General features: G+C 42.0%; 1 protein-coding gene across 1 annotated transcript in view; it reads right to left on the bottom strand.

Annotated features, from left to right (window-relative positions):
* PREX1 (phosphatidylinositol-3,4,5-trisphosphate dependent Rac exchange factor 1) overlaps window positions 1–25,269 on the bottom strand; it is a 1,235,108-nt gene that overhangs the window by 331,214 nt on the left and 878,625 nt on the right. The window contains exon 17 of the mRNA XM_069651281.1: window positions 10,951–11,043. Within this exon, the coding sequence (XP_069507382.1) occupies window positions 10,951–11,043 (93 nt within the window). The remainder of the gene's footprint in view (window positions 1–10,950; window positions 11,044–25,269) is intronic.

Below are 25,269 nucleotides of genomic sequence, written 5' to 3'. Positions count from 1 at the left end.
TGCCCCCTTCCCTGCCTGGGGAAAGGGTGCTTCAGCCTCATTCCTCTGACAGATGTGGACATTTCTTCAGAAATGTGTAATAGTCAAGTGTCAAAAGAACTAAGATATTATGTAAAGCAAAGATCTAGAGATATCCTTCAACCATCAATAATTAATTCCTGCTAAGTTGTATTACTTGTACTGTATATAATCATTATCTGCCTTATGCGCCCAGTTGCCCTTGGGCCCGGATGCGCTTTATAAATAAATAAAATAAAAAATAAATAGAAGCCAGGGACTTCTGTTCACAGAAAGTCAAATTAATCAAGGCTGTGTATAGCTTTCAACTTTGCTGAAGGGCTTCATTCTCTCCTGGCATATAAGACAACACTTTGCTTTCCAAATGTTTGCCCACCTACTCGGATTGGAATTACTAGGAATAATCAAGTGTTTGTAACATGCTTATCTTAACATAAGTGTTTGATCTTATGCACATTGGAAGTAGCTTCAGAAAAGCCTTAAATGTAGTAACTTATAATACATGCAACATTAAAAAAGACATCCAGTGCAGATGTCTTATTAATGGTTATGTATGTTGCTTTGGTGTGTGCTCTAGCATGAGCTAGGTACTCTGGAGGATTAGATGGAGGACGCCGACTCTTTGAGTACATTTGACCATGTCTTTATTAAAGAAATAAGAATAAGGTCCATCGTTCATTATCACTGTGTTAGGTATTCCCTACCTACTTTAATAAGGTGTTTGTCAGTCTATGCTGAATGTCCATAAAGAATAAGTCCACCATCCAAAAACTAATACTATCTGACAAGATCATTTATAGGAATGAAAATAAGGGCAGGAGAAGGACTCCCTCCTCCTGCTGTGTACTTTCCGCATTCGTCTTATTTGCAAAGACCTTCTTCCTATTGTACTATTTTTCAATAGTCTTTGGGACACTTCTCAACAGTTCATATACTTCTTTCCTTAAGTTGGTATATTAACTTTCCACTTTAGGAGGGCCTCTCCTTGACTCAGATTGATTTATAATAAAGGCTGTCTTCGCCTTCAGTTCCTCATATTCTTTCTTATCTTCCACTCTTCGGCTTTTGACAAAGAATTAGATTTCTCCTCTTCCCAGGGTAAAGATATATCTGCTTTTTGATTCACTTGTTTAGTTATCTCTATTATCCGCTCTCTCTCATTGCAAGTATTCAGATTCGTTAATGTTGGTTTTAATCCCCTCTCACTTTCATTGAGATCATTCATCATTAATATTTCACTTGTATCCACCTCCCTTCTAGGGAATGTTATTATTCTTTTTCTCACAGTTCAGATTTGGAAGGATATTCCACTTCCATCCACCTCCCTTGCAGGGAACGTTGCTATCCTCATTCATCAGGTTTACTTTCACGCTGAGACATGTTTTCTGGGTCATATAATGATGGTCGGTTGGCGGCCCGTGCCTCCCATGTACTCATTACCTTGCTTATTATCAGGGAATGCCTCTGGAGTTCTCACAATGCCTCTGTTGCGTTATGTAAGGAAGGCGTGGTATCATACAGTAAGACAGACACAAGTGATCACAGTTTAAGGGTGTTTATTGAACTTCAATTGCCTTTGATAAATGCCTATCTAATCCTAACTCTAAAGATGGGAGCAAGCTACGAGCATCAAAGTAAAAATAATACAGCCCTACTCAAGTCTGTCAAAATAAAAGGGCATATACTAATACACCTATTGCCAATCCTTACTTCTAAATACAAATAGTGTGGGAAACAATGTTTTGCAAAACAAAAGTGTTCAAGAAATTATATGTTGGGATATTCAAGCCGTTGGCTTCCCTTACCCACGTTTTCAGTACGGAACAAGGCGGCACACTCAAGCTTAGCACACTCTCTGGCTTCTTTAGCACGAGAATGCAATTCAAAACCTCACCATCAGGGCCTCCTGTGCCAAAGTCTCTTTGCCATTCAAAGTTTCTTATTTCAGAGAGCCTGATGAAACATGACAAACAGAGTTCCTTTCTTCTTAGGATTTCAAATATACAACTTCTCGGGTGATTTACTGTTCACCCGGGTCCCCCTCTGCCAGGCTCAGACCCACTTTAGCACAAAACCTTCAATTGGTCTCCTTCTGCAGGGCTCAGACCAAATTAATCTACTTTTCCAAACGTTCTCTACTTCTCGACTGTGCGCAGGATTTTGCTTGACCCGTCTTAGGACCACTTTGATTCACAATTACACTTTCTTTTCTTCCTATAAACATTTTTCTCAGTTTCACTTTTGCCACTTCTCAGCTGAATACTTTACCTTCGATTGAGCACCCACGCGGTGCCGGACCACTGTAAAAGGTATTGTATCATGCTTTTAAAGTTCAAACACTCATCAGAGATTCAAATTTACTTGAGTCTCTTATCGCACACGTTTTAACAATGTTCGTTCCAGTGCTCGCCATACAATGCTGCTGCTTGCAACCTTTGCTTCAACACACACCGGTCTTGTATCAGTCCCTCCAACTCACAGGCTGTGTTGATTTCACTGACGCTGCTTTGTTCTTGGAGCCAAGGACAGTAACACGATGGCTAATGCTTCTCTCGGCCTTGATTATTGATGCAGGGAGGGCCCCAGGTATCTCCAAGACACAATTAAGTATTCTTTAGCCTGGTTTCCTGGTGTTATACTTTCTATTTTCAAAGTGTCTGGTAAGTAATGGTTCCTTGTTGAAAGGGTCAAGGGAACTTCCCTCCTTGTGATCCCCTTCTGTTTTATCGTCTTTATTCTCTCTGTCATCTGCTGTATCAAAACTACAGTTTCCTCATGCTCTGCCTTTTATCCGTGGGGGGAAGCTTAATGGAAGTCAGGTGTGTGAGATGGTCAGTAATTGCCTGACCTCACCTGACCATTATATTGGGACACATCAGGTATACTGCGTGGGTGTAAGTCTGTTTTCTCTCATAGCAGGCTGTCCGTTTGAAAGTGTTTGAGTTGTAAAAGGGAGGGGGTTGAGTACCTAAATATACTACCTGGTAGGATGGGGTAAAGGTGTTAAAGGGAAGGGGATACCTTGTCTCACCATCCAGTGTCCCACTCACCGAAGACCCCTCACCCAGGTGATCCTCCCGCACTGGCCCACCCCCAGGAACTGGATCCAAAAGCGATTGATGTGTCTTGGCCACCTGGATGACTGATCCCAAGGGACTCCTGGGTGAGACACCTTCTGGTTTCTCACAGTTCCTTCACTGCTCGGTTTTCTCTTGAGATAAGCTCGGCTGCTCAGCTCGCTACCAAAAACTGTGTGGTGCAGACTTATACCAAAGGTTGGTTTTGCTTACACCTGTAGTCCTAGTTGTGTGTAGCGTTCCCAGAGTGTACTGCATACAAACTTTGCCTAACAGAAAGGCAAACCCTTTGAAGATTTTTTAATGTTAAGGTTTCTGTGTGATACAATTCTGCATTACCCGGGATTTGATTACATGAGTCCAAGCTTTTCTTGTGGAGTGTGAACGAGTGTCAGGGTAGGTTGTGGAGTATAATGATATGATACGATATATTTTATGTGTATCGTGCTCATACACAAGTGTTTGTCAAGAAGTGGCAAAGTGATGTTCTTAAGTCAGAGGAAAGAGACATCAGACTTCCTTAAAATTAGTCGATAAGGATGATCTTCAAGCACATGGTGGTGATGGCAGAGTGTTTGCAGTGTTCTTTATTGGGTGGTTTTGAAGAGCTATGAGGAAGTGCAGGACCAAAGAGCAATGCAAGAAAATGACCAAGGCAAGTTTGCTGCAGGTTCCAGACCAGCATATACATGATTATCAGGTTCGACAAGTATTTAGGGCCAAAGAGTAAATCGTTTCGATGGATCGATTAACATACTAAAAGCACTGAAAACGATTTTAATGGCCCTTGACCACAAAACAAATCACCACAATGGCCCATGCAATTGACTTTTCTCATACACAGTTGCACATGGGAGAAAACGTAGGCTAAGCATGTGTGGCTCTACAGAGAACTCTGGTGTATGTACTGTGTATAATCCTAGTGGCATCTGGCACATTATGGGTGGTGGGGCTTCAGATGTAGGCCAGCAGATTGCTAGGCAGCCACCATTGACTAAGCAAAGAATGCCCACTTATTATGTAACTCTCCCAATGCTTGCACTGATTTAATTAATGTTTAACTTGCTGGCCCAGGGTTTTCAGCTGGGCATTTGAACTAAGGGGACACGCAGCTGAAGAGGGGCAGGGTTGCAGAATCATAAGCATTTGTCCTGAGGGCTTAATTGATCAACCCCCAACACATGCCTGCGACAGATTCCTGGGAATGAACAGTGAATGGACAAGTGAAGGAATCTGGTAGAGTGCTCCTTCTAGAATGATTGAAGGACCGAGTCTGGCGAAAAGAGCATAAGACAGTGGCATGCGTGGAGAAAACACTGGAAAGAGACACACTGCAGCAGCGTGAAATTCAAGAACAGAACGTCGAGTCAGGCCATATGGTTCGAGTCTGGCTCACAGTGGGAGGGGTGCTGTGAAGGGGGCCCCCCAGCTAATTGGGCCCTCAACAAGTGCTGCTGCTGTTTGCAGAACCAACACATTTCCCTTGTGTCTAAATCCTCGAGATAGAGGGAGGGGGTGTGCGAGATCTATTCCCTGAAAGTTTTTCACTGGGAGGATCAAGAGAGCTGCGCGAGTCACAGCCCTACTCCCAGTTCCTCTCACTGGGAGTAAAACTGTGCGATATAACTTGAATTTCTGTGTGCTACTGAGACGTGTCCTATGATACGCTTTGATGCCCCCCATGTCATACGGGCATATTGCCTGCAGTCAGGCTTCCGTTTCTTTAGATTGGACCAGTCTGAACTTGAGTCCCTATTTTATCATATGAATACCATGAGTGCTTCTGACCAAGAATTCAAACCTTAATTTGCTGATCAGAGAACTAACCTAGCAGGGTGGCTGCAGGACAGTCTTTTGGTGCCCATTCAGATCCGTTGGAGTCCCAATCCTACAATATAAATTATTATATACGTTATTATATTATAATATCAGGACAGGTGAGGATCGGGCTTCATTGATAGAGCTCTGTGTGACTGGAAGCACTGATGTATTATGATGTTCTACAGGTCGGGACTGAGGTTCCCACTGCAAGCTCTGTTTGTACTACTGTATTGAAATGTCAGTCAGTGATGCAAATAAGGACTGGGAGTCATGGGCTGACCTTTGTGTTCGCATATTTCAGAAATAATGTGGGGTGGTACAGGTGCGGAATGAACTACTTTGACACATCTGTATTTTGGTTTCAATGGTTTAATAGTAGTGGAATTGACAGATCAGGTTGAGGTTCAGCATCCAAGTACTGTATAGATTCCTGTAATGGAACTTTAGGGGTATGACGGGTCAATACTGGGGAATATTGAGAGTACTGTGGGTGAACCAATTTGATGAGATGGCATGGCATGGGTTCTGTAGGTCATGTGTAAGCTTCATTGCTGAAGAGGTCTACAGAACCCAACATTTTAATAGCTCAGGGTGCTGAAGGACAGGATTAAAGTGCATTGGCACAGTTTAGCGAGAGTAATGGAAAAGCAGAAGGTTTTATGGCTAATGTACATTACAACATCTGTGTGTATTGCTCCCATTACTGGAAAATCTGGGGAAGTGAGTAGCGTGGACTTGGAGGTTAGGAATGAGGTGTATTTTCAGGTTTAGGTTAACCCTGTGTCTGGGCATTCATACAACAATGGCAGAGGCTACTGCAAGACGGCCGTTAGGGCCACCCATAGAACTGTCAAGGGTGCTGCATGTCAGGATTGAGCTGCATTAGTAGAACACTATATTGACTCCAGAACAGTTTTTTTTGGAGAAGGAAGGTCAGAGTGGATGTGCATTGGAAGAGCTGCGTTGGTCCCTGATCTGTTCATGAACCTCAGGCAGCGCTGTAGCTTAAATTGTTGTGTAAAATGTTGGAGTGGTCAGGAAAGGTCCCAGCCATGAAGAGGGGTTTGCGTTGCACGCCCCATATTTGTGACTGTGGGTTTAGCAAAATTGATGCAATGTTATGGTTTCAGATGTATCTAGTGTAGTTAAATGTGAATGGGATCTGTTACTTAGCCTAGAGGTTGGGCAGCACATAGTTTTATAATGTGCATGCAAGGAAGGGGACTGGTCATAGAGAACCCACTGTGAAGAAACATGACAGTTCTTAAACATGCATGCACACTGATAGACACCCACAGAGAATTATCAATCTACATGTAAGGGGCTTTTTTTTAATAAATAGATTAAACTCAGCAGTCAGGGTTTTGCAGATGGTCGACTCCGCTAACAAACTAGCCTGGGTCTCTATGGCCTGGTAGTTCTGCAGGAGGCAGATGTAATAATCTCTTAAGGGCATTGGGAGTTTTGCAGAGGGACGCTGGAATTTTTTGACCATCAATTAGGGTGAAGCAACACTCGAGGCCAGAGTTACTGAAATCCTAGGGTTTCAATTCTATTCTCAGGATGTGCCCTGTCTTTTGAAATTGTAGTCATTTAGTGGACGAAATAGTTATCAACATTACAAAGGGATCCTTTTTTTTATGCTTTCTTCATGTAATTTGAAGTATTCATGTGAACCATGTACAATTACATTTAGGGTTAAGAGGTTTAAGGCCTGTTGTGACTTGTAATTAATTATGTTTGTATATGAATGTGTAACCATGTGCTAATGCCATAGTCTATCACAGACGAATCCCAAAGAGGGGTGTGCTATGAATAGGATCTGAAGATGGTAGTCGAGATAATAACGGCAAATGAGAATGGAAGAAATTGAGAAAGGTAGAATTTCTTTGTTTAGGGTTTTGTTCAATCACATGTGGGGGTGGATTGTAATAAAACATTTGGGAGTGTTTAAACTGTTGCAAATATGTATATAGTATGTCAACGTATGTGGTTAGGCAAGAGTTGGGTTAGTTTGACTTGACAGAGTCATGTAGCTCTGCCCTGGACAATTGTACAATAAACTTGCTTTACGGACAAATGTGTACTCGTTCCTTAAGTGGTGGGCCTGCTTGGGTTAAGGTGATTAGGGGCCCATCCAGGCAAACACATTGACAAGACTATCCATACGTCTGACTATTGGCAAATGAGGGGTGCCATCAGGAAGTGAGCTGAAGTCCTCTAGCCCTACTTCCAGAACCACCACTGGGAGGCCACATGAAAGTGGCTGGCAGGCAGCATAGGGGTGAGAATGACCAGTGTGGAAAGGTAATTAATAATAATGTGTTAGTCCACATTATTGTAATGGTGGGAGGGGGTAACTCGGGTATCCCCCCCCCCAATTCAAGTTATATTATGGTGAAAGGTGTGGGGAGTGCGTCAGGGCTCTGTGGGGAAGGTACTCCAGGAAAGGGAGTGTGGTGCATACGTTGGGGAGCTGTTTTACCTGTTAACACTATATTTAGGCGTGTGCATGAGTATTTCTGTAAATTAAAATGTTTTGTTAATGGAGGTCCATTCAAGAGGCTGGAATGATCCCGTTTCAAGATGGTGGAGGCTTTCCAAGAAGCTGGTTGGCTGGAGTCCAGAGAAGGTTATTGTGGAATGTTGAACTGAATTCTGCCTTTCATTCCAGACACTAGCTAAGCTGGTCACAGCAACCTTAAGCTCCGGATATAATTAGGATAAAGCAGAAAAGAATTGCCAGAAAGCCACAGAAAATCTTGAACCCAGTTCTTGAGTAGAGTGAACTTCATTTAGCAGTGTTAGTTTCTAAAATCTTGTGAGGATTAGAATAGTTTATTGTACATAATTCAAAGTCCAATTTATAAATACAAATTGTGCTCTTTAGTAAAAAGCTGATGTGGATAGCAGTGGGAAAGCAGGTTTTTGGAAGATCGGTGCTGCAGGGACATTATCTAATTTCCGATCATGTAAAGCAACAGGCGAGTGCTGAGGCCAATAATTAGAGAAGGGACCTTGGATGCATGCATGCAGCGTGAGACGTAGAGGGCATCGAGTGCTTACCAGGCAACGAGGCAAGGAAGTTAGCAGTTGCGAAACAGGGAACTGGACCTCATACGAAAGTAAACAGAGGCTTGTTAGCGCGGTATAGCAAATTAAATAAAAGAATAAAAGGCAAGCAGATCTCTGGAGCACGGCAGCGCAGTGACTACATTAAAGCAATTCCATTAACTTCAATAAGTGGCAGCGCAGTGAATTTGAATACGCGTTTCTGAGCACAAGTGGAAGAATATAGTGAGCGCGTCAGCACAGTGACACAAAGGACAATATAAAATAAGATAAGGCAGCGCAGCAGCGTCCGCTCACATAAAGACTTATTTAAAAAGCAGCATGCACGTAGAGCAGTGGAACCTAGAACAATCGAATCAGTAAGTATCAGCAATCTAGTCTTCAAGTACTGATAATGAGAAGCAGAGAGTTGTAACAGAGAAACAGAGGTTCAGAAGTAGAATTCTAAAACCTATATAAGAAAGGCTAAACATTCACTCAGTGTAGGCAACGATAAAAGAATTAGAAGATCTAAGGGAGTATTGTGGAAGTTTTCATATAAATATTATTGACAATAGTATCCAGTGAGTCTGTCGACTACATCTTCAAAAGAGGAAGTATCTGAAAAAATAGAACCACAGTCTAGTCAGTGAAGATAGTGGGGGTACTCTGAGGTGCCTTCGAGTTTAAAGAGGAGGCAGACAGGTAACCAGAGGGAAGTAACTCTACAGGAGGAGAGAGGAGTGCAGAAGGTAAGGAACTGAGTATTAATCATATATATTCGGTTTCCAGGTCTTCAGAATCAGATTGGAGGACTAAGGAGGAGCATCAGCAATGAAGTCCTGTCCTGTTTTATTTTATACACACATTAAAAATGGCATGGGTATTTTCTATGGACGAAGTAGAAACCAGCATGCCAAGGTGCTTAACTGAGATGATACATCACTTGCATGGCACTTTTCAGATTGGCACAATAATGCTCTGGGTGCAATGTAATTTAAAGGCCACCATACTAATGTGCACAAATAAGGCATCACTTACATGACAATGTCGATACAGACATCACAATGTTCGTGCTGGAACAAATAAACTAGCAGGCCGATGTGCTTAACAGAGGAAACACTAGCATGATATTGGTGAAACTGCCACTAGGTTTTTCTGCTGGAAGTAGAGACGCTAATGTTTTGAACTGGGGCATAGGTCGCATGGCTCTGCTAAGACTGGCATGGCTTGCAAAATATGGGAGGAACTGAGCAGTTTGAAACTGGGTAGGCAATGTGGATATTGGCTTAGCAGTTTTTTTAAATGGCAGGTTAGCAGACTGAGCTGAGCTTTAGCATATTTAGGAATTGTGCATTTCCTAAGGTGAGATACCTCCCTAATACCAGCAGCAGTCGGGCATATTTTGAGCAAATTGCCTAAAATGTTCTGCAAAAATTTACCAGAATTCGAGATGTTCTTAGCATCACCCAACATGTACTTTGTAAGTAACGTGCCACGTGTGCAGCCCCCATGCAGCTCATTCTGATTATGTTGAGATTCTATTTTAACAACTAGCAAAGATGTACTAATGTCTTTTAAACCTCCTTGCAGCATTTTAAACTGGTATATTATCCACGTTCCAATGACTTAACGTTATGAGCTTTATACTGAGCCAATCACAACCGTAGTGGTCTTATGGCACCATTACATTTTCTGGGAATGTGGCTTAATGTGCTGGCCAACCCTGAAGTAACCATACCGTAATGTGTGGAGGAAGAACAAAGGGCAAAAGTGGAGGACGGGAGAATCAGCAATAGGATAGAGACATGCATAGCTAACCAAATAGGAAGAAATAGGAAGGTACGATTGGATTGCAGTAATGGGAATATGATTGTATAAGCAGCGGTGAGTGTAATGACAGGCAGCGGATCTGGCATAACAGTGATCTAGAAAGGGGGGAAAATATGAAAACCCGTAATTACCATTTTCCAGTGATGGGGTCTTCTGGTGCCATGGAAGTACCACCAGAATTATTGAAAGCATGGTTCCGAGAGGTGCTCCGGAAGCCCTTCAAGTGTGAAGTACACAACTGCCAATGTTTATGTGCCCACTGCAAATCTCAGTTATACAATCTGAAATCTGAGGGTGAACTCACTGTGGCCAGATATTGAGCTGATGAAATGCCATTTCACCACAATGCAAACTCTTCTCCTCTACCACAGGCCAAATGTCCAACGCAAGCATGCCACATATAAATCATGCTGTACCAACAGGCATCCAAGGGCAAAGACGTATCAGAGTCATAGCCAGGATTGTCTAACGAGTGGGGCCTGAAGCTAAAGTAGTTGGGACCACTATAGTGACATTAACATCTGTAAATGCCCACACAGGGCTGCTGAGTGGGCATTTTTGGTGGGCCTTGCCCACTCAGGCCCTACCCTGTCTACACCTCTACCAACAATTGCAATTTTCCCCAGTAGAATAGTGGAACACTGTCAGCCACTATTTTAGTGGTGGAAATATAGATGCGTCTACTATGCATCCAGTGTTTACCATCCACAATATCTTTTAATAAGGCGTGTATGTATTACTGTAGCAAAATCCTCCTCGGTACTGCTGGTCACTTATGACCATAAGTATTCGAATATTTGATATGTTCTCTTACAGAAGTGCCTGTTAATCATATGACTATTTAATCAATAGCTCAAAGAAATTGTGTTGTGGGATGCACTTTTTCAACATATTCCTTTTTACAAAAAAAGAAAATCTGAGAACGTTTCCATCCGGAGGATAAGTACCGCTTGCGCTAAGAAAGGGAACTATTTATAACCAGCAGTTTAAGAATTCACCAGCTGCCCCTGGTGTTCTGCACAACATACTACGGCCACTGTGTATTCTTGTGGGCCTAGTCTCATAAATCAGTATACACATCTATCAAGGTTTAAAATGGACAGACTGTAGTTTCAAAGGCTTTCACACAGGAACAGGGCTCAGTACTCACCTCAGCGTGAGAGCCCCTCTTTACTGATTTCACCACAATGGTCTTATTCTTGTCTTCAATATCAAATCCATAATCCTCTTCATGTGGTAATATCTAAGAAAATACAAACATGGCAAACAAATATCACAACATAGGTATGGAAAAGAGCCAAACCAGCACTGTAGCCGGCTAAAAAGACTGGAATAAAACAAGGTATGCGAGTCTTGGAAAACGGTATCAACACCATCACTGCAACACATGGAACAGACGGCTTAATATTCTACCATGCAAAAAATGATCGCAATGTGGGATACTAGTTAATTAACACGTATTTCATAATGTACATTTCTCTGCTTAAATTGTCAAACATCTGAAAAGATTATGAGTTTGCTACCCGCAAAAATATGTATTCTTCTTCAGTACACAAATAAATTGGACAACAGTATAGATGTTACTGCCACCTCCCAGCACTGCTATTCATACAGTACTCTATGGCAGTTCTCCTGCATATACAAGTGATCAGAAACCTCTATTGTTCCACCCGGAAATCATCTCCTGTGAATCGTCACTTCCTCCCCTAGTCGAGGATCTTTCAAATCTAAAATCTTGTCACCATTCTATCCCGTACGCAAAATTCTTTAAAAAATCAGGTGGCTCCCAACTGTAGTTCCCCGTCCATGCAAGATATTTTCTTTTAAAATCTCTTTATTGGGCCAAAAGACACAGAACAGAGTGACAACAGACCTGTTTTCTGATTATGGTGTAGTATGTGACAGCCACCCAGAAAGATTACGCTAATACGACTCATGCATCTATGAAGAATTCCACCTCATGGTATTTATTTTATTTTTGATAGATTATGAAGTTTTTATAAAGGTTTATATTAAGCCGACGCAGACACCAGAATACCAGGCCCCGCAGTGGGTCCTTCAGGTCGGCTAAGGTTGTGAGAGCATTTGCAACACAAATACATTTGCAAACAGAGGCCGGCTCAGGTTGAGGAAGGACAGTGCCCAAAGGTACATAACATCCTAGCGGCATTTGTTCAAATATTCTATGCTACATCAACTAGGAGTTCTAAAGTACTTCAATGTGGAATTTGCTTTTCATAAGTATAAAGGATAATGAAGGCTGCACAATTGTGCATTCCTATATCCGGTACCAACATATCAGGTATCGGGTATCAAGTATATCAGGTATCAGATACGAACAATTAAGAGTGCACCCTACAGTTAAGACTAAACAGGTAAAATCTAGAATCTGTCTATAAAGGGCAGAAATAGGCATAGCAGCAATTTGTACCTTTCGGATTTAATTTTTACTGACTAAATTTAGATGCAGAATGCGTCTTTCAGCTCGTGGATTGGCATTACTTTAACCACGTGCAATGCGTATTTGGCATTTTAAAATGATTACAAGACAATGGTAGTACATTTCATAAGGAAGCTGATGGCCTAATGCTATTACATCGGCCGAGGTCACAAATCTTTTCATTCTGAGCAGTGACAATGGTCAACTCTTTACACTCACTATCAGGAGGCCCTTAAAGGCCACCTCTTTTTACCGTTTCTCCAGGGATGAATGCCTGGTCCCAGGCAACAACTACTGCCTCATCAGATTGGTAAAGAATCCATCATGTTTGTGAAGGCCATAGCGAGCGTTCCCAGGCAACCACAACAAGAAACAAGATGAACAACATGGAGAAATTATCCGAATTTATGGTCTAGTAGCGGTTAGCAGCAGTGGACCAGTCCCAATACTAGAAGGTAGTGTATGAGGGCGGGCAACATGTAACAAGACAGGGAACTACATGTTGGTTTGTTGTCTATTGGCTGTTTTGGGGGGACGTTGCTACTCCACCTGTTTGTGATAATAAGGTACAATTGAAAGGAAGTCCTTTATGAAGCTGTTTTTCTGATATGGGATTGGTGCATTTTGTGGGCTGATCAAGTGGTGTGTGACTATGTGTGGTGGGTGATCATCTTTTGTGACCAGATGGAATCTGCCAGTAGTTTTTAACAATGTATAGAGATGTCTAGGTGGCTGGTAACGACCAGCCAATAACCATGTTAGGATGACATTTTTGTTACACTATTATGATATGCTAATGTTCTGATTGTGGCTATAAAATGTTGGGCCCACAATGGGCAGGTCGAAGCTGACTTGTCTTGTACATCTTCCTGGCCGTGATGTGCCGAATCCATTTTGTGTTTTTCGTGCTTGTGGTCTGCTCCTTTGAGTTTTTGTGGCTTGCTTTTTTCCCTTGCTTATTGGACCATAGTTGAGAGCGCCTTAGCTCTACAAGTGAAAAGCTTATTTTCTTGTGGCCATCAAAATACTTACAACAAATTCAAACTTGTGATTGATTGAGCTATGTTGTGAGTGGTTGCGGTTAGAAAAAATTGATTTTGTACAGAATGCAAGTAGACTTTTTGTTGTTAAAGAATTGATAGATCTAGTGATTCACTGGTTTCACACAAGCTTCTTTATGGTGACAGTACCACAAAGTCACCTCTATTGGTGAACATCATTGATGGTAGTACCATCAAGAGGTCTTGTCTGAATACAAGGTCTTTGAATAAACACTACATCGATATCCACGATTACATAATAGAAAATAGAACTGCCATTCTTTGCCTAATAGAAACTTGGATTAAGGATTAAAACGGGCCTACAATTGATCTAGCTGTTTTTTTCCCCCACAGAATTGGGTTCAAAGGATAGAAGGGGGGTTGCTGTTATAGTAAGAAAGGAACTCCACCTACCTTTTTGAGGTACTTTGCTCCTGCAGTGCTTAAGAATCTCATATCTTAAACATAATGCTAAATCACAACACCTGCATTAACCTTCACCTTCTGTACTGCCCCCCCCCCCCCCCAGATGACATGACCAGCTTTAATGAGGGTACTATTCAGGTATAGTGACCAGTTAATAAGCATAATTGTTTAACCGTATTTGTGGGCAATCGAAGTAGATGGTGAGGAGACATTGCAGATCGGGAAGCAATATCGTTAGAACTGAACCTAAATAATATTGAGTTTACTGTTCACAACAAGGAAGTAACCCAAATTAAAAGGTAATATACTGGAGGAAAAAGAATACTACTAAAAAAGATTCTTAGTAGGAACTATAGGAAAATCAAAGCATGCAAGATTTCGGTATGCATTAAAGTTTTGGAATCCACTATGTATTCAGATTCCACATGCGCTCTTGCTACTTCATATAGAACTATTCTAAACCAACATGTTGGATCTTGTAGCCTCTATGAGGAGAAGAACTATTAGAGATGGCCCTTGCCATGACATCTGGTTTATTTCAGACCTAGCAGTTCTCAAAAAGAAAAAACAAAAAGGCCAAACGTGGTTGGCAAACATCTAACATTGAAGTTAATAAAATAATTTGGAAGGACTATGTCAAAGTTAGCCACCTACGAAGCTAAACCAAAATGACTCCAATGCCCAGATAAAGAACACAGAGAATAAAGTCCAAGTCCACCCCCCTAGTACTGATTGCATAAGGATAGAATAGGCTTTTTCTGATAAGATCACGACTCCATGAGAAAATGAATCAAGAAGGACTTAGTTGTTAACTTGTCAATGAATATGGACGACTTGTTTACAAATAGTTGTTTAGCCACTCAGAATTTACATTCCATCCTTTGACAGTGACCGAAATGGAAAATGTCTTGCACAAATCACGCTCCACTTCCTGCTTTGGAGATGTAATTCCATCAAAAATGATTTTAGACAATATCAAAATATTTGCTCCTTTCCTCACATGATTTGTCAACTCATCCTTCCCATACAATAGTGTACCTGATGTCATTAAAGAGATCACAGTGGCTCCATTAGTGAATAAAACAGGCCTAAACTAAAGAGATACAGCTAATCTCAGACCAATCACTAATTCCCATTTCTTACTCAAAGTAATTGATAAGATAGCCACTGTACAATTTCAAGTATATTTGGATATTACTTCTATCTTACATCCTAATCAATCTGAGAGTGTCTTGTTGGACTTACAGTCCAACATGTTGAACATTTTGTAAAGGGAAATTGGTGCTGCTGATCTTGTATTTGTATTTATTGTGTTTATATAGCGATTCCATCCAAAGCGCTTTACATTACATCTTGCTCGATCTTAGGGCGGCTTTTAACCTTCTCGATCATGACCCCCTTTTGACTACCCTTGCAAAGCAGTATTCACAAGCTACAAGTTATTCAGAATGATGCCCTTCGCACTGCTATAAATCTCCCATGGAAGTCTCATAACAGAAATAAGAAAAGATCTGCACTGGCTTCCTGTAGTAGCACAAGTGCAGTTCATAATACATGTCTTGACTCAAAAATGTGAAAATGGAACTGCCCCTGCCTGTCTCAAGGATAGGTTGACCAGACACAAGCCTAAAAGAGGTTTAAGGTCTGCTGCTGCTTGTTTTCTTTCGTGTCTGAGAATAAGATGCGCTGATGGCAACGGCCTATCTTTTTATACTCTGCCTCCGATGGCTTGGAACTCCTTGCTTTTGAATTTACCTTGGGAAAATAACATAATTCTGTTCTGGAAGCATTTGAAAAGATTTTTGTTTGAATAGGTGTTTTGCCTACCAGCTTGTTTACTCTGTCTTTGATGTTTTGTCTTGAGTTCCCTTGTGCCCCCTGATGCCTTTGGGTTTTTGGCACGTAATAAACAAACAAATAAAATAGATAAAAATAAAAATAAAGATAAAGATGGATGACAGACTGAAAATGGGGTGACTGGCAGCCTTTTTGGATTTGCTAACGCAGATTAAACAACATTTTAGCTGCATGTACTTTTTCAAAGGGACCAGCCCCCTGTAGAACATCCCAATTCTGGGTAGGGCAAGGGCATCACCTAGAAGAAGGGGGTATATGCACGGCCTTTTTAAGATAAAGCTATGTCAATGTTTAGATACCATGTTGCTGAACCAAAGAGGCTAGCTTGATAAACAGAATGAAGTTTTACTCCTATGAGAAAAGGAATTGCTTTACGATTTATAACTTTCACCCCCTTACGTTGAACTGTAACATGAATACAAAGCCCACTCTGAGGTTTTTGGAAACTGTGTTGAGGTTTTCTTCAGATGAGGATGGTGGTAACATGGGAGGCAAAATATTATCAGAGGACTAATACATTAGATGTAGAATGCTCAAGCTAATGCGTCCTTCGAATCTGTTTCAATGAAAAACCACTGTTTTAATCAATGTATGTTAAGATTAGCCATGCAACACGTATAGATGCGCCTGGAGACTGCCCTTGGGTGATAGTGGGACACGGTATAACATAACATCAGTCCCTCATGTCATGTAGGTATGTGGTGGATACCAGCACATGATATCACCAAACAAAACCATTCAGAGTTACAGTTGACTGGCTACTGCAAAACCTTGTTTCTTGAGTTATGCGAGCATAGATTTCAAACACATTTATTTGTATTGCTTTTAAAAAAAAAAAATTTAAAAAACTTTAACAGGCATAGCAAGACTTTCGCAATGTCAGGACAACATGCACATAGAAAATAGGTTTCAGGATGATTGATGCTGTGACTGTGGGTAGGCTGTGTGTTCAACAATTTGGAAAAATACCATAGCAAGATTTTGTTTAATAATATAGAAATCACTGCCATGTTCAGTGGGAGTACAGGTAACACCAGAGAGAGGGCGAGATACCACGAGGATCAGTGGAATAGAGAGGGGCCGGGGTAACAACTAAATGGCGCCACCCAGGGAAGGGGCAAAACTGGCTGAGAGAACACAAGCATAAACTGGTCTTTTCCGCTCACACTCTCATCCAACTGATTGACTGAGCACCTTTACGTCATGCAAACATGTGATGTATGGCACAGGCAGTCAATGACCTACTGTAAAATGAAGTCCATTTGATAGTTACAACTCCTTTGGCAGTGGAATCGAAAATGCTTTTCATTCCACTTCTCGGCACGGTGCTGTACATCTAGCACATGACTTTTGGATGAAAAAAGCCTTAAATGGAGACATTTGTAATCTTAATCGATATCCTGAAAAGAAGCAGGCTGCTCGGAGGTTTTTGTCTCAAATGCCACAATGTTACTCAACAAAACGAATAGTCGTACTGGGGCAAAGCCAGACCATCTTTTGTCGACCAGTCATAATGCACAGTCAAGTGTAACAAGCTGTGTTTCCATGAGAACAGCAAGCAATGTGCCTGAAAATTGACCCGTCATTTCATTTGATTCAAGGGTTCCTATAATGTGTACCTTGCTACCAAAAGTACAAAATGGCTTCCTTCATTTTCTCAAAATCCTAGACAAATAGGAGAAAGCCCAGCTTGACACTCATTGTAGGATAATAATGGAGCAGAGCAATTACTTTCTAGTGCGTCATCCCTTACTAATATGCCACGATGAATTTAAAAAGCATAATCCCAGCAACACAACGGATGTCAAAATAAGATTTCAAATTGATCCACCCTATGAAGCTATGTTTTCGTGAGTGTTTCTGCTGCCAAATTCCTCAGAAGCAGCAAATATAAAATTAAAGTAGTTTACTTTTCTTTACAGAACGAGTTGTATGCCACATGCTGCGCTGCTCGTAGAGTAGAGTACCGAGACTGCCTACTTCAATATTTTATGGTACATCAAGGGTGTTGACAATTCTGAGCATTTAATAGATTAATGAACCAGAACCTCTTGCGGAAAGCGGGCGAGTTGGACAGGGATGGGGGGGGCAAATAAGGAGGGAGGGAGTGAAAGCGAGAAGGAAAGGGGAAGAGAGAGAAAGATGTGAGTGATGGCGAGAGAGGCAGAGAACGAGACTCCCCACCTCTTTCACGAGTCACCCATGCGAGTACATCTTCCATTTCTACTAAGCAAGCCCTTTATTGGCATCTGCTTAGGTTAAGCTTGCGGATTATATCTACAGCACTATTGTATACACATAAACACTACTTTTTTATATGGATGGCAAGATTTTAGTACACAGTTTTTGATGGCGGGTATGTGCTAAGTGGACATTACAAAATAGACCTGCATAGTTCACCAAGGGAAATACCCTTAGAAAGGCAGTGCACAAATAAATCCCGATTATCATTTGGGCAGAGATTGCACAGTTCAAATAAATAAAACGACTCAGGATCTAGGAGATCAGTGGCCTGGGTTGTACATTGAATCCTAGAAACCATTGGCTTGCTACATGGCACAATCACTGGTATCCGGGTTCGCTTCCATGGTCTAACATGTGATGCAAGGTAGACGTTTGATGGTTAACTGCCTGTTGGTTGGGCAAACGAATACTGGGCAGGACCGACATTAAGAATGACAAAGATCTAGTTCTCCTCTAATTCAAGCGCTCAACCATGTTTGCAAGCAGAACAAGGAGGTCCTACGCTTCTTTTTATGTAAGGCCCTGTGAGTGTGCTTATGTGTGTGTCTATGAACACAGAATAAAGGCTGAGGGTGCCTGTGGGGATTTCACCTTGTAGAATATACAGCTTTTAAAAGAGGCTGGCCAGGCTAGTCATGGTTTCTCTAGGATGACCATGACTGTGCCAAGTACACTGTCACAACAGTCCCCTCTTACACACATTATTTATCAACACATTTGAAGAAGCAGCATGACCACATAAACTGATGGTGGTATAAAGCAGAAGTGTGCATTATACTAGGCAAGGGTAGGACGTTAAAATGCATCAATAGTGTGGCTAGGCAAGGAAAAGGGCCACAGGTAAAATCCCTTTAGATGGGAGATCTACCTAGATAGTGGTGAGGTAGGGAGATGTATCTGCAGGAGGAACAAGAGAAGTAGGGATCCAACATAAAAAGCAAAAAGGGATGTCTGGTGAGATGCCCCTAGTAGAGATGAGTGGAAGAGAAAGCAGAGTTCTTCTTCAGGGAGCATGAAACTATACATGATATCGAAGAGGACGTTTGTGGGGAGGGGTGAAGGGTATAGAGAGAATAACCAGAGCGGGTGGAGAATGTGGTCATCTGCAAAGGCAGCAGAGGGAGAGGCGGGTTGGAGCACTAGTTGCTGCCACTGCTTCAAAGGGCATCCTCTGCCAAGATTCTCACTTCATCTCATTGTAGCGGGGTGATCAGGAAAGGAGGTAATAAGCTTACTCTGGATGCATTTTTTAGTAAGATGAGTGGATACAGCCTTAAAAGACACAGCCTGCGACACTGGAGAATATAATTTACACTACAAGTTGCAAGTCACACACTCACAGAATGCAAAGCTGTGTGCTGCCATTCTACCACAATCAGGAGTGTGGTGCAGCATAAGGCCAGCCTGCAGGCCCTCCAAATGGCAGATCAGGTCCTGCTTGATCGCTTAGCTAACAAGGGTGCACGAACACCAGCACAGAGAATATATCCGAGACAAGGCAGACCAGTTAATGAATGAATGACACATACAGTACTTTTTACTGACCCACCCATCTCCAAAAGTGTATAGTCAGATGCTGGAAACCAAGCAGAGGTAAGTAAACATATTGAACAATTGCACTTTCCATGCCACCCTCTATCACGTGTCTAAGTAGAAGTTGGTTAGTCGGGGAGGGAATCTAGATCACCTGTCCTGGCATAGCCTACTATGCAAAGTACCCCATGCATAGTGGGGCTCCGAGATGTGGATGATTCCTTCCTGTTCCTGTGATCCAGTGAGGATCCAGACTTTAGGTGTTCACTGCCAATAACCGAAACTTGTCATTGGATGTTGTGGCCAACAGTGGCGTCGCCAGGAATCAAATTTAGGAGGGGCACAGAGGGGGCCAAAGACAAAAGTAGGGGGGGCACAGACAAATGTAAGGGGAGAACATGGTCACTGCTCGTCTTAGACAGGGGGGCAAAAGGGGTGGCACATGGTTTCACAGGGAGGGCCCCCCAGACAACTCCTGGCGACGCCACTGGTGGCCAATGGATAATAAAGGGGTTGAACCTATAAAAATACGGCGGCTGTTTCAATATACTTGGATCACAAAAAGAAACCCCTACACGGATCAAGTTCACAAAAGCTGTGGCTTGATAGGCATGTGAAATAGATCATTTTTTTGTGGCTTACGAAGAGTGTGTACATTTGCAAACCAAATGTGTGCTTGCATAATTCTTCCAAGTGCAAGCCTATGCATTTTCGATTTTACACATTTTCATCCTCTGCACATCTGAGGATGCAGAATAGACATGCAATGTTTAGTAATTCCAGCAAAAAGATAGCTAATTGATTAAGGCAATTAGAGCGGTATACACTTTTGCAGAATGACAACTTTGCTGAATACCTTTTAGCTGCTGCATTTTCTTGCAGCATGGTTTACCCCAAACAGGTACATGGTAAATTGGGGTATGGTTTATAATGGGTATTAAAAAGGGAAAGGGATTCTCCCCTGCTGTTTGTGGTTAAAAAAAAAGCAGCAAACTTGGCCAAAAGAAATTATGTAAAGTTGCCAATCGGCAAAACAATGCAAACGTTCACAGAACCTTTAGGGCACACCCATGGCCAAACAAGCATTGTCAAGCAAAGTGAATAGGTCTGGCTTTGTAAATGTAGAGGGTAAGATTTCTGAGAAAATCCACAGAACAAAGACACGCTTACCCCCATGCGTTTGCAAAGCTAGTCCTGCAGGTTTTTACCTTTGCATATTATTGCAGATTTGCTCTGAAGAAAAGGATCAAAACGTCTGCCATATTGATCTGCTCACTGCACGCTTTGCAGCTTTGCGTTTTCATTTCTCTAACCAGAACTATCCTGCGTACACATGTTTGGATAAGACACTGCTGGTTTCGTCCCATAAATCAGGTATTTTCCCACAGACTGGATTACATAATGTAAAGTCAATGAACTGGGTTGTGAGAATAAAGATGGATACCCTACATTTCAAATGTGTCAAAACTATTGCTGTTTTTATACTCCTCTTCTTCTCCATCCAGCAGCTTTGTAAAACATCATGGAATTTACCACTGGCAAGTAGCTACCTGCAAGTTCAAAACATGATTTTGTTTGTTTGAAGACAATCGAATCGTTGCAGGTTACAGCTAGGCTGTGACCATTTTATATCACAGACTGAAAAGATAGCAGGGTTGGATTAAGTGCCAGTAACATGCTTTTATACAATGATGTGCAAGGATCAGAAGGAATGCCCACATAGAAACAGTCTCTTGAACAGTGTTGCGTGTCATGTTTTATAATCGAGCATATGATCTCAGAATATACGGTTGGCATTAGGATCACATAGCTGCTCTGTAATAATACATTCACATGTCAGAACCAGATGCTTCAGTTCCTCCCCTTGGTTGCAACACAAGAGCTCATGCACAAGAAATCGCTTCATCCCAGCAACATCAGGAACACCATCAGAGAGAACAACCACTGATGGACTAGGGGATCAGATGACAAGAGCGGGTTGTCATCCATCTTGTTTTTGGCGGCTTCACTTTCTGTATGGAACTTTACTGCCAACTGCATTCTTTGATTGGTGACAACACTTCTAGTAGTCAACTTGGATTAGTGACATCACTTCCTGTGGCCATCTTGGATCAACCCCATCTCTGGGAACACCAACCAGGAATTAATCAGCTCATCCCAGAAACAGTAGGGACAATATCAGAGAAGCCAACCACTGATGAACTAGGAGGCGATCAGGTGACAAGAGTGTGTGTCTCATTCTTTCTGAAACCCCTAGGGGTGTCCAGCCAGGGGCGTCCCAGTTAAGGAACAGTGAAGAGTGAAGAACAGCTGTTGACCAGACTTTTTGCCTATGAGCCTTTGCTTTTGCCTTTCTGTACATGAGAGTACCCCAAGCTTCCTAATTACTGTACTGTCTCTTGCTACTCATCTATAATGCATTCACTCCAACTCCTCCTGCTGCTCCACCTACTCTTCTCTCCATACGCTTTCTCCAGTCATGCTACAACATCCTATTATAAAACTCAACTCGAAACTCCCACTACTCCATCTCTCTTGCATCTCCTTCCAACAAAATGTAGCAGACAAGCTAACCATACCTCCTCTAACACCTATCTACCTCTCCTCTCTTCCTCAGAGACAGCTTCTCCACGCTTCCTTACTTCATCAACTGAACATTGGACTGTGGAAGGCTCAAACTGTATGCAATAAAACTTCCTTCATCACTGACTACTTTCACTCCAGCTCTCCTCACCTAGACCTTCTTGCTATCAATGAAACGTCCTCTCCTACCTTTTGAATTTACCATCTCTACTATTCCTCTGCCTTACTCGTTCGCAAAGATTTTTTTTTAAAAACTACTTGTGTAAGAAAGCCGTCATCCTGACACAAGCACTATGCGACAGCATCACCAACCACCCAAGATCAAAATAGAAAAATCCAACAGAAATTGGGGAGCGGTGTCTCTCAGATCATTCACTGGAAAGTTGAATATGGATCGAAGTATACATCGGCCTACCTGGGTTAAATGGAGACTCAAGACATTCATTTTGCAGGAGGAGAAGGTATGTGAGGCCATTAATATCTCCATCGTTAATTTTTTTGAGGATAATGTGGGTTCGGCGGACTGTCTGATAGTGTGGGATGCATTTAAGGCGCATGTGCGAGGGGAATTGATTAATTGGACAGCTAGAGTCAGGAGGGAGGGGGAGATGAGTATTAGGGGGTTGGAGTTGGAGCTTAAGGCTCTACAACGGGAATATGCTTTGTTTGGTAAAGGTGAGGACAGATTAAAGATGGGGGGTGCGAGGAGCAAATTAAGAAAAATGATGGAGGAGCAAGCTGAGAAAGGGTTGTATTTCATGAGGCAGAAATATTGGGAGGAAGGGGATAAGGGAGGACGATTGCTGGCTAGGAAACTGAAAGGTTTGTCGGATAGATCGTTTATACAGAAAATAGAGGATGCAGCTGGAGGGGTGAGGGTTCGAAGTGTTGACATTTGTGAATGCTTTAGGTCCTTTTTTGCTTCTCTTTATTCGGATGTGTCGCAAGTCGAGGATGGCAAACTAATGGATTTCTTCAACAAAATAGACATTCCTTTTTTATCTGAGGAGGGAAGAGAGGCGCTTGATGCTCAGATTATGGAATCAGAGGTTGTGGATGCTATTAATCAACTTAATACGGGTAAATCCCCTGGTTCAGATGGGCTACCTGTAGAGTTTTATAGAGCGTTTAGTTTGGTTTTGGTGCCCAAATTGTGTGTTTTGTTTAATAATTTTCTTTCAGATGGAGTATTGTGTCCAACGATGCGAGAGGCGATTATTACCCTCATCCCGAAACTGGGAAAAGATTCGTCAAAGTGTGCTAATTATGGTCCTATTTCTCCACTTAATGTGGACATTAACATTTTTGCGAAGGTCATGGCCACTAGGTTGCAAAAATATATGGGTGAATTGGTGGGCAGTTCCCAAGTGGGGTTTATGGTTGATAGATATGGCTATGATAACATTAGGACATTACTGAATATAATAGGGTTGTCTCGTGCTAAGGTGGAGGATATATGTTTGATTTTTTTTTTACGCTGAAAAAGCATTTGATTGTGTGAATTGGTCGTTTCTAAATTTCACACTGCTTCGGATGGGCTTTGGCCCACAATTTCTGAATGCTATAGGTGCATTGCAACACAATATCTCGGCTAAAATATGGGTTAATAATGTTTTGTCTCAGGCTTTTCGGTTGTATAGAGGTACGAGACAGGGGTGTCCTCTTTCGCCCCTTTTGTTTAATTTGGTCCTGGAGCCGTTGTTGGCTTATCTTAGGCAGGAGCAGAATATCTGTGGTTGCAAGTTGAGAAATGATGAGGTGAAAGTCCTAGCATATGCTGACGATCTGACGGTGGTCTTGAGGAATCCGGAGGTGGGTGGACCCTTATTGAGGAATATGTTGCAAGAGGTGGGAGAATTGTCTGGCTATAAAGTGAACTGGGGTAAAACAGTAGTTTTCCTGCTTCAGATGAACCCGGTGAATGGGAGGTTGTTGGATTGGGATTGCCAATGGGCTGATGTTTTGGTAAAATATTTAGGAGTCTACTTGGTGCGCGATATTAAGAGAATGGTAGAATACAATGTAGACAAATTGAGAGAAATTCTGCTGAAGGATGTACAAAGATGGGAAAGATTGACTCTAAGCATCTGGGCAAGAATCAATGCTATCAAGATGATGCTGTTGCCAAAGGTCCTGTATTTTATTCAATCACTTCCCCTTAAATTTACTAAAAGAGTGCTCCGGAGCATTGATAGGATTTTTATGGACTTCCTATGGGGAAAAGGTAATAGGCCAAAAATTCCACGATTTATTTTGGTGCATAGAGTTAAAGATGGGGGCTTTGGTTATCCGGTATTGGAGAATTATTGTAGGGGATTTTTATTGAAGAAGGTTTCTTATTACTTCGAGGAAGGGCGGGGATCAGACCCATATTGGCTTTTAATGGAAAAGGAAATTCTGCATCCCTTTTCCCTGGAGTGTTTATATTCGTATGGGAGGTTGGCAAATTCTGGTACAAAATTGGAAACTCTAGTGATTTCTAAGTCAGTGTTGGTTAATTGGATTCTGGGGTGTGGGCAATCCTTGTATTTGTATGATTCGGCCTCTATTTGGCTGAATCCGGGTTTAGAAATTAATAATAAAATGCTTAATTGGAGGGGCTGGGCTAACAGGGGCATTCTGAAAATAGGGGATGTATGGAGAGGGGGGAGGATGGTTCCGTTTGAAGAATTAGCTAATCGTTATAGTTTGCATAATAGAGAGGCGGGTAGATATGGGCTTTTGGAGCGGTTGCTGATGGAAAGATTGCAAATGTTGAGCGGACCTTTGAGTGGTAGACCTCAGATTTGTGAGATTTTTGCTACGTCTCCTAGGACAGTTTCTACATATGTTAGGTTGATGCCTTTGCAGGACTGTATGAGGAGTTACTGGGGTCAGTTGCAAATGAAGTGGGTGTCTGAATTGGAAACTGATCTTTCTGATGGCTTGTGGGATAATAGCTGGAGGGCTTCGGTGAGGGCCAAGGTTGATTTAAATCTGAGGTATATTCACCGACGTCTTTTAGGCCGTATTTATTGGACACCAGTGAAAATGAAGGAGAGAGGCTTGGCTGATGTAGAACTGTGCTGGGCATGTGGGGGCTCGAGAGGGACCTATCTACATATGCTCTGGGAGTGTAGTAGAGTGCTGGACTTTTGGAGAGAAGTTTTGGATTGCATTGATATGGTAACTAGTATGACACTGCCTCGTACTTTTCTGTCAGTGATTTTCCTTTCAACTGATAGTCGAAGTGTGGAGATGTGGGATTGTTCGGAATGGATTGATAGAGCATTGTTGATGGCCATAAAACAAATAATGAAGGTGTGGAAATCCAGGAAGAAGCCACATTGCGAGAACTGGGTGTCGG

Source organism: Ambystoma mexicanum, chromosome 3p (assembly GCF_040938575.1).
Source record: "Ambystoma mexicanum isolate Mex_15411 chromosome 3p, UKY_AmexF1_1, whole genome shotgun sequence".
Lineage (NCBI taxonomy): Eukaryota > Metazoa > Chordata > Amphibia > Caudata > Ambystomatidae > Ambystoma > Ambystoma mexicanum.
This window is presented reverse-complemented; position numbering and strand designations above follow the sequence as displayed.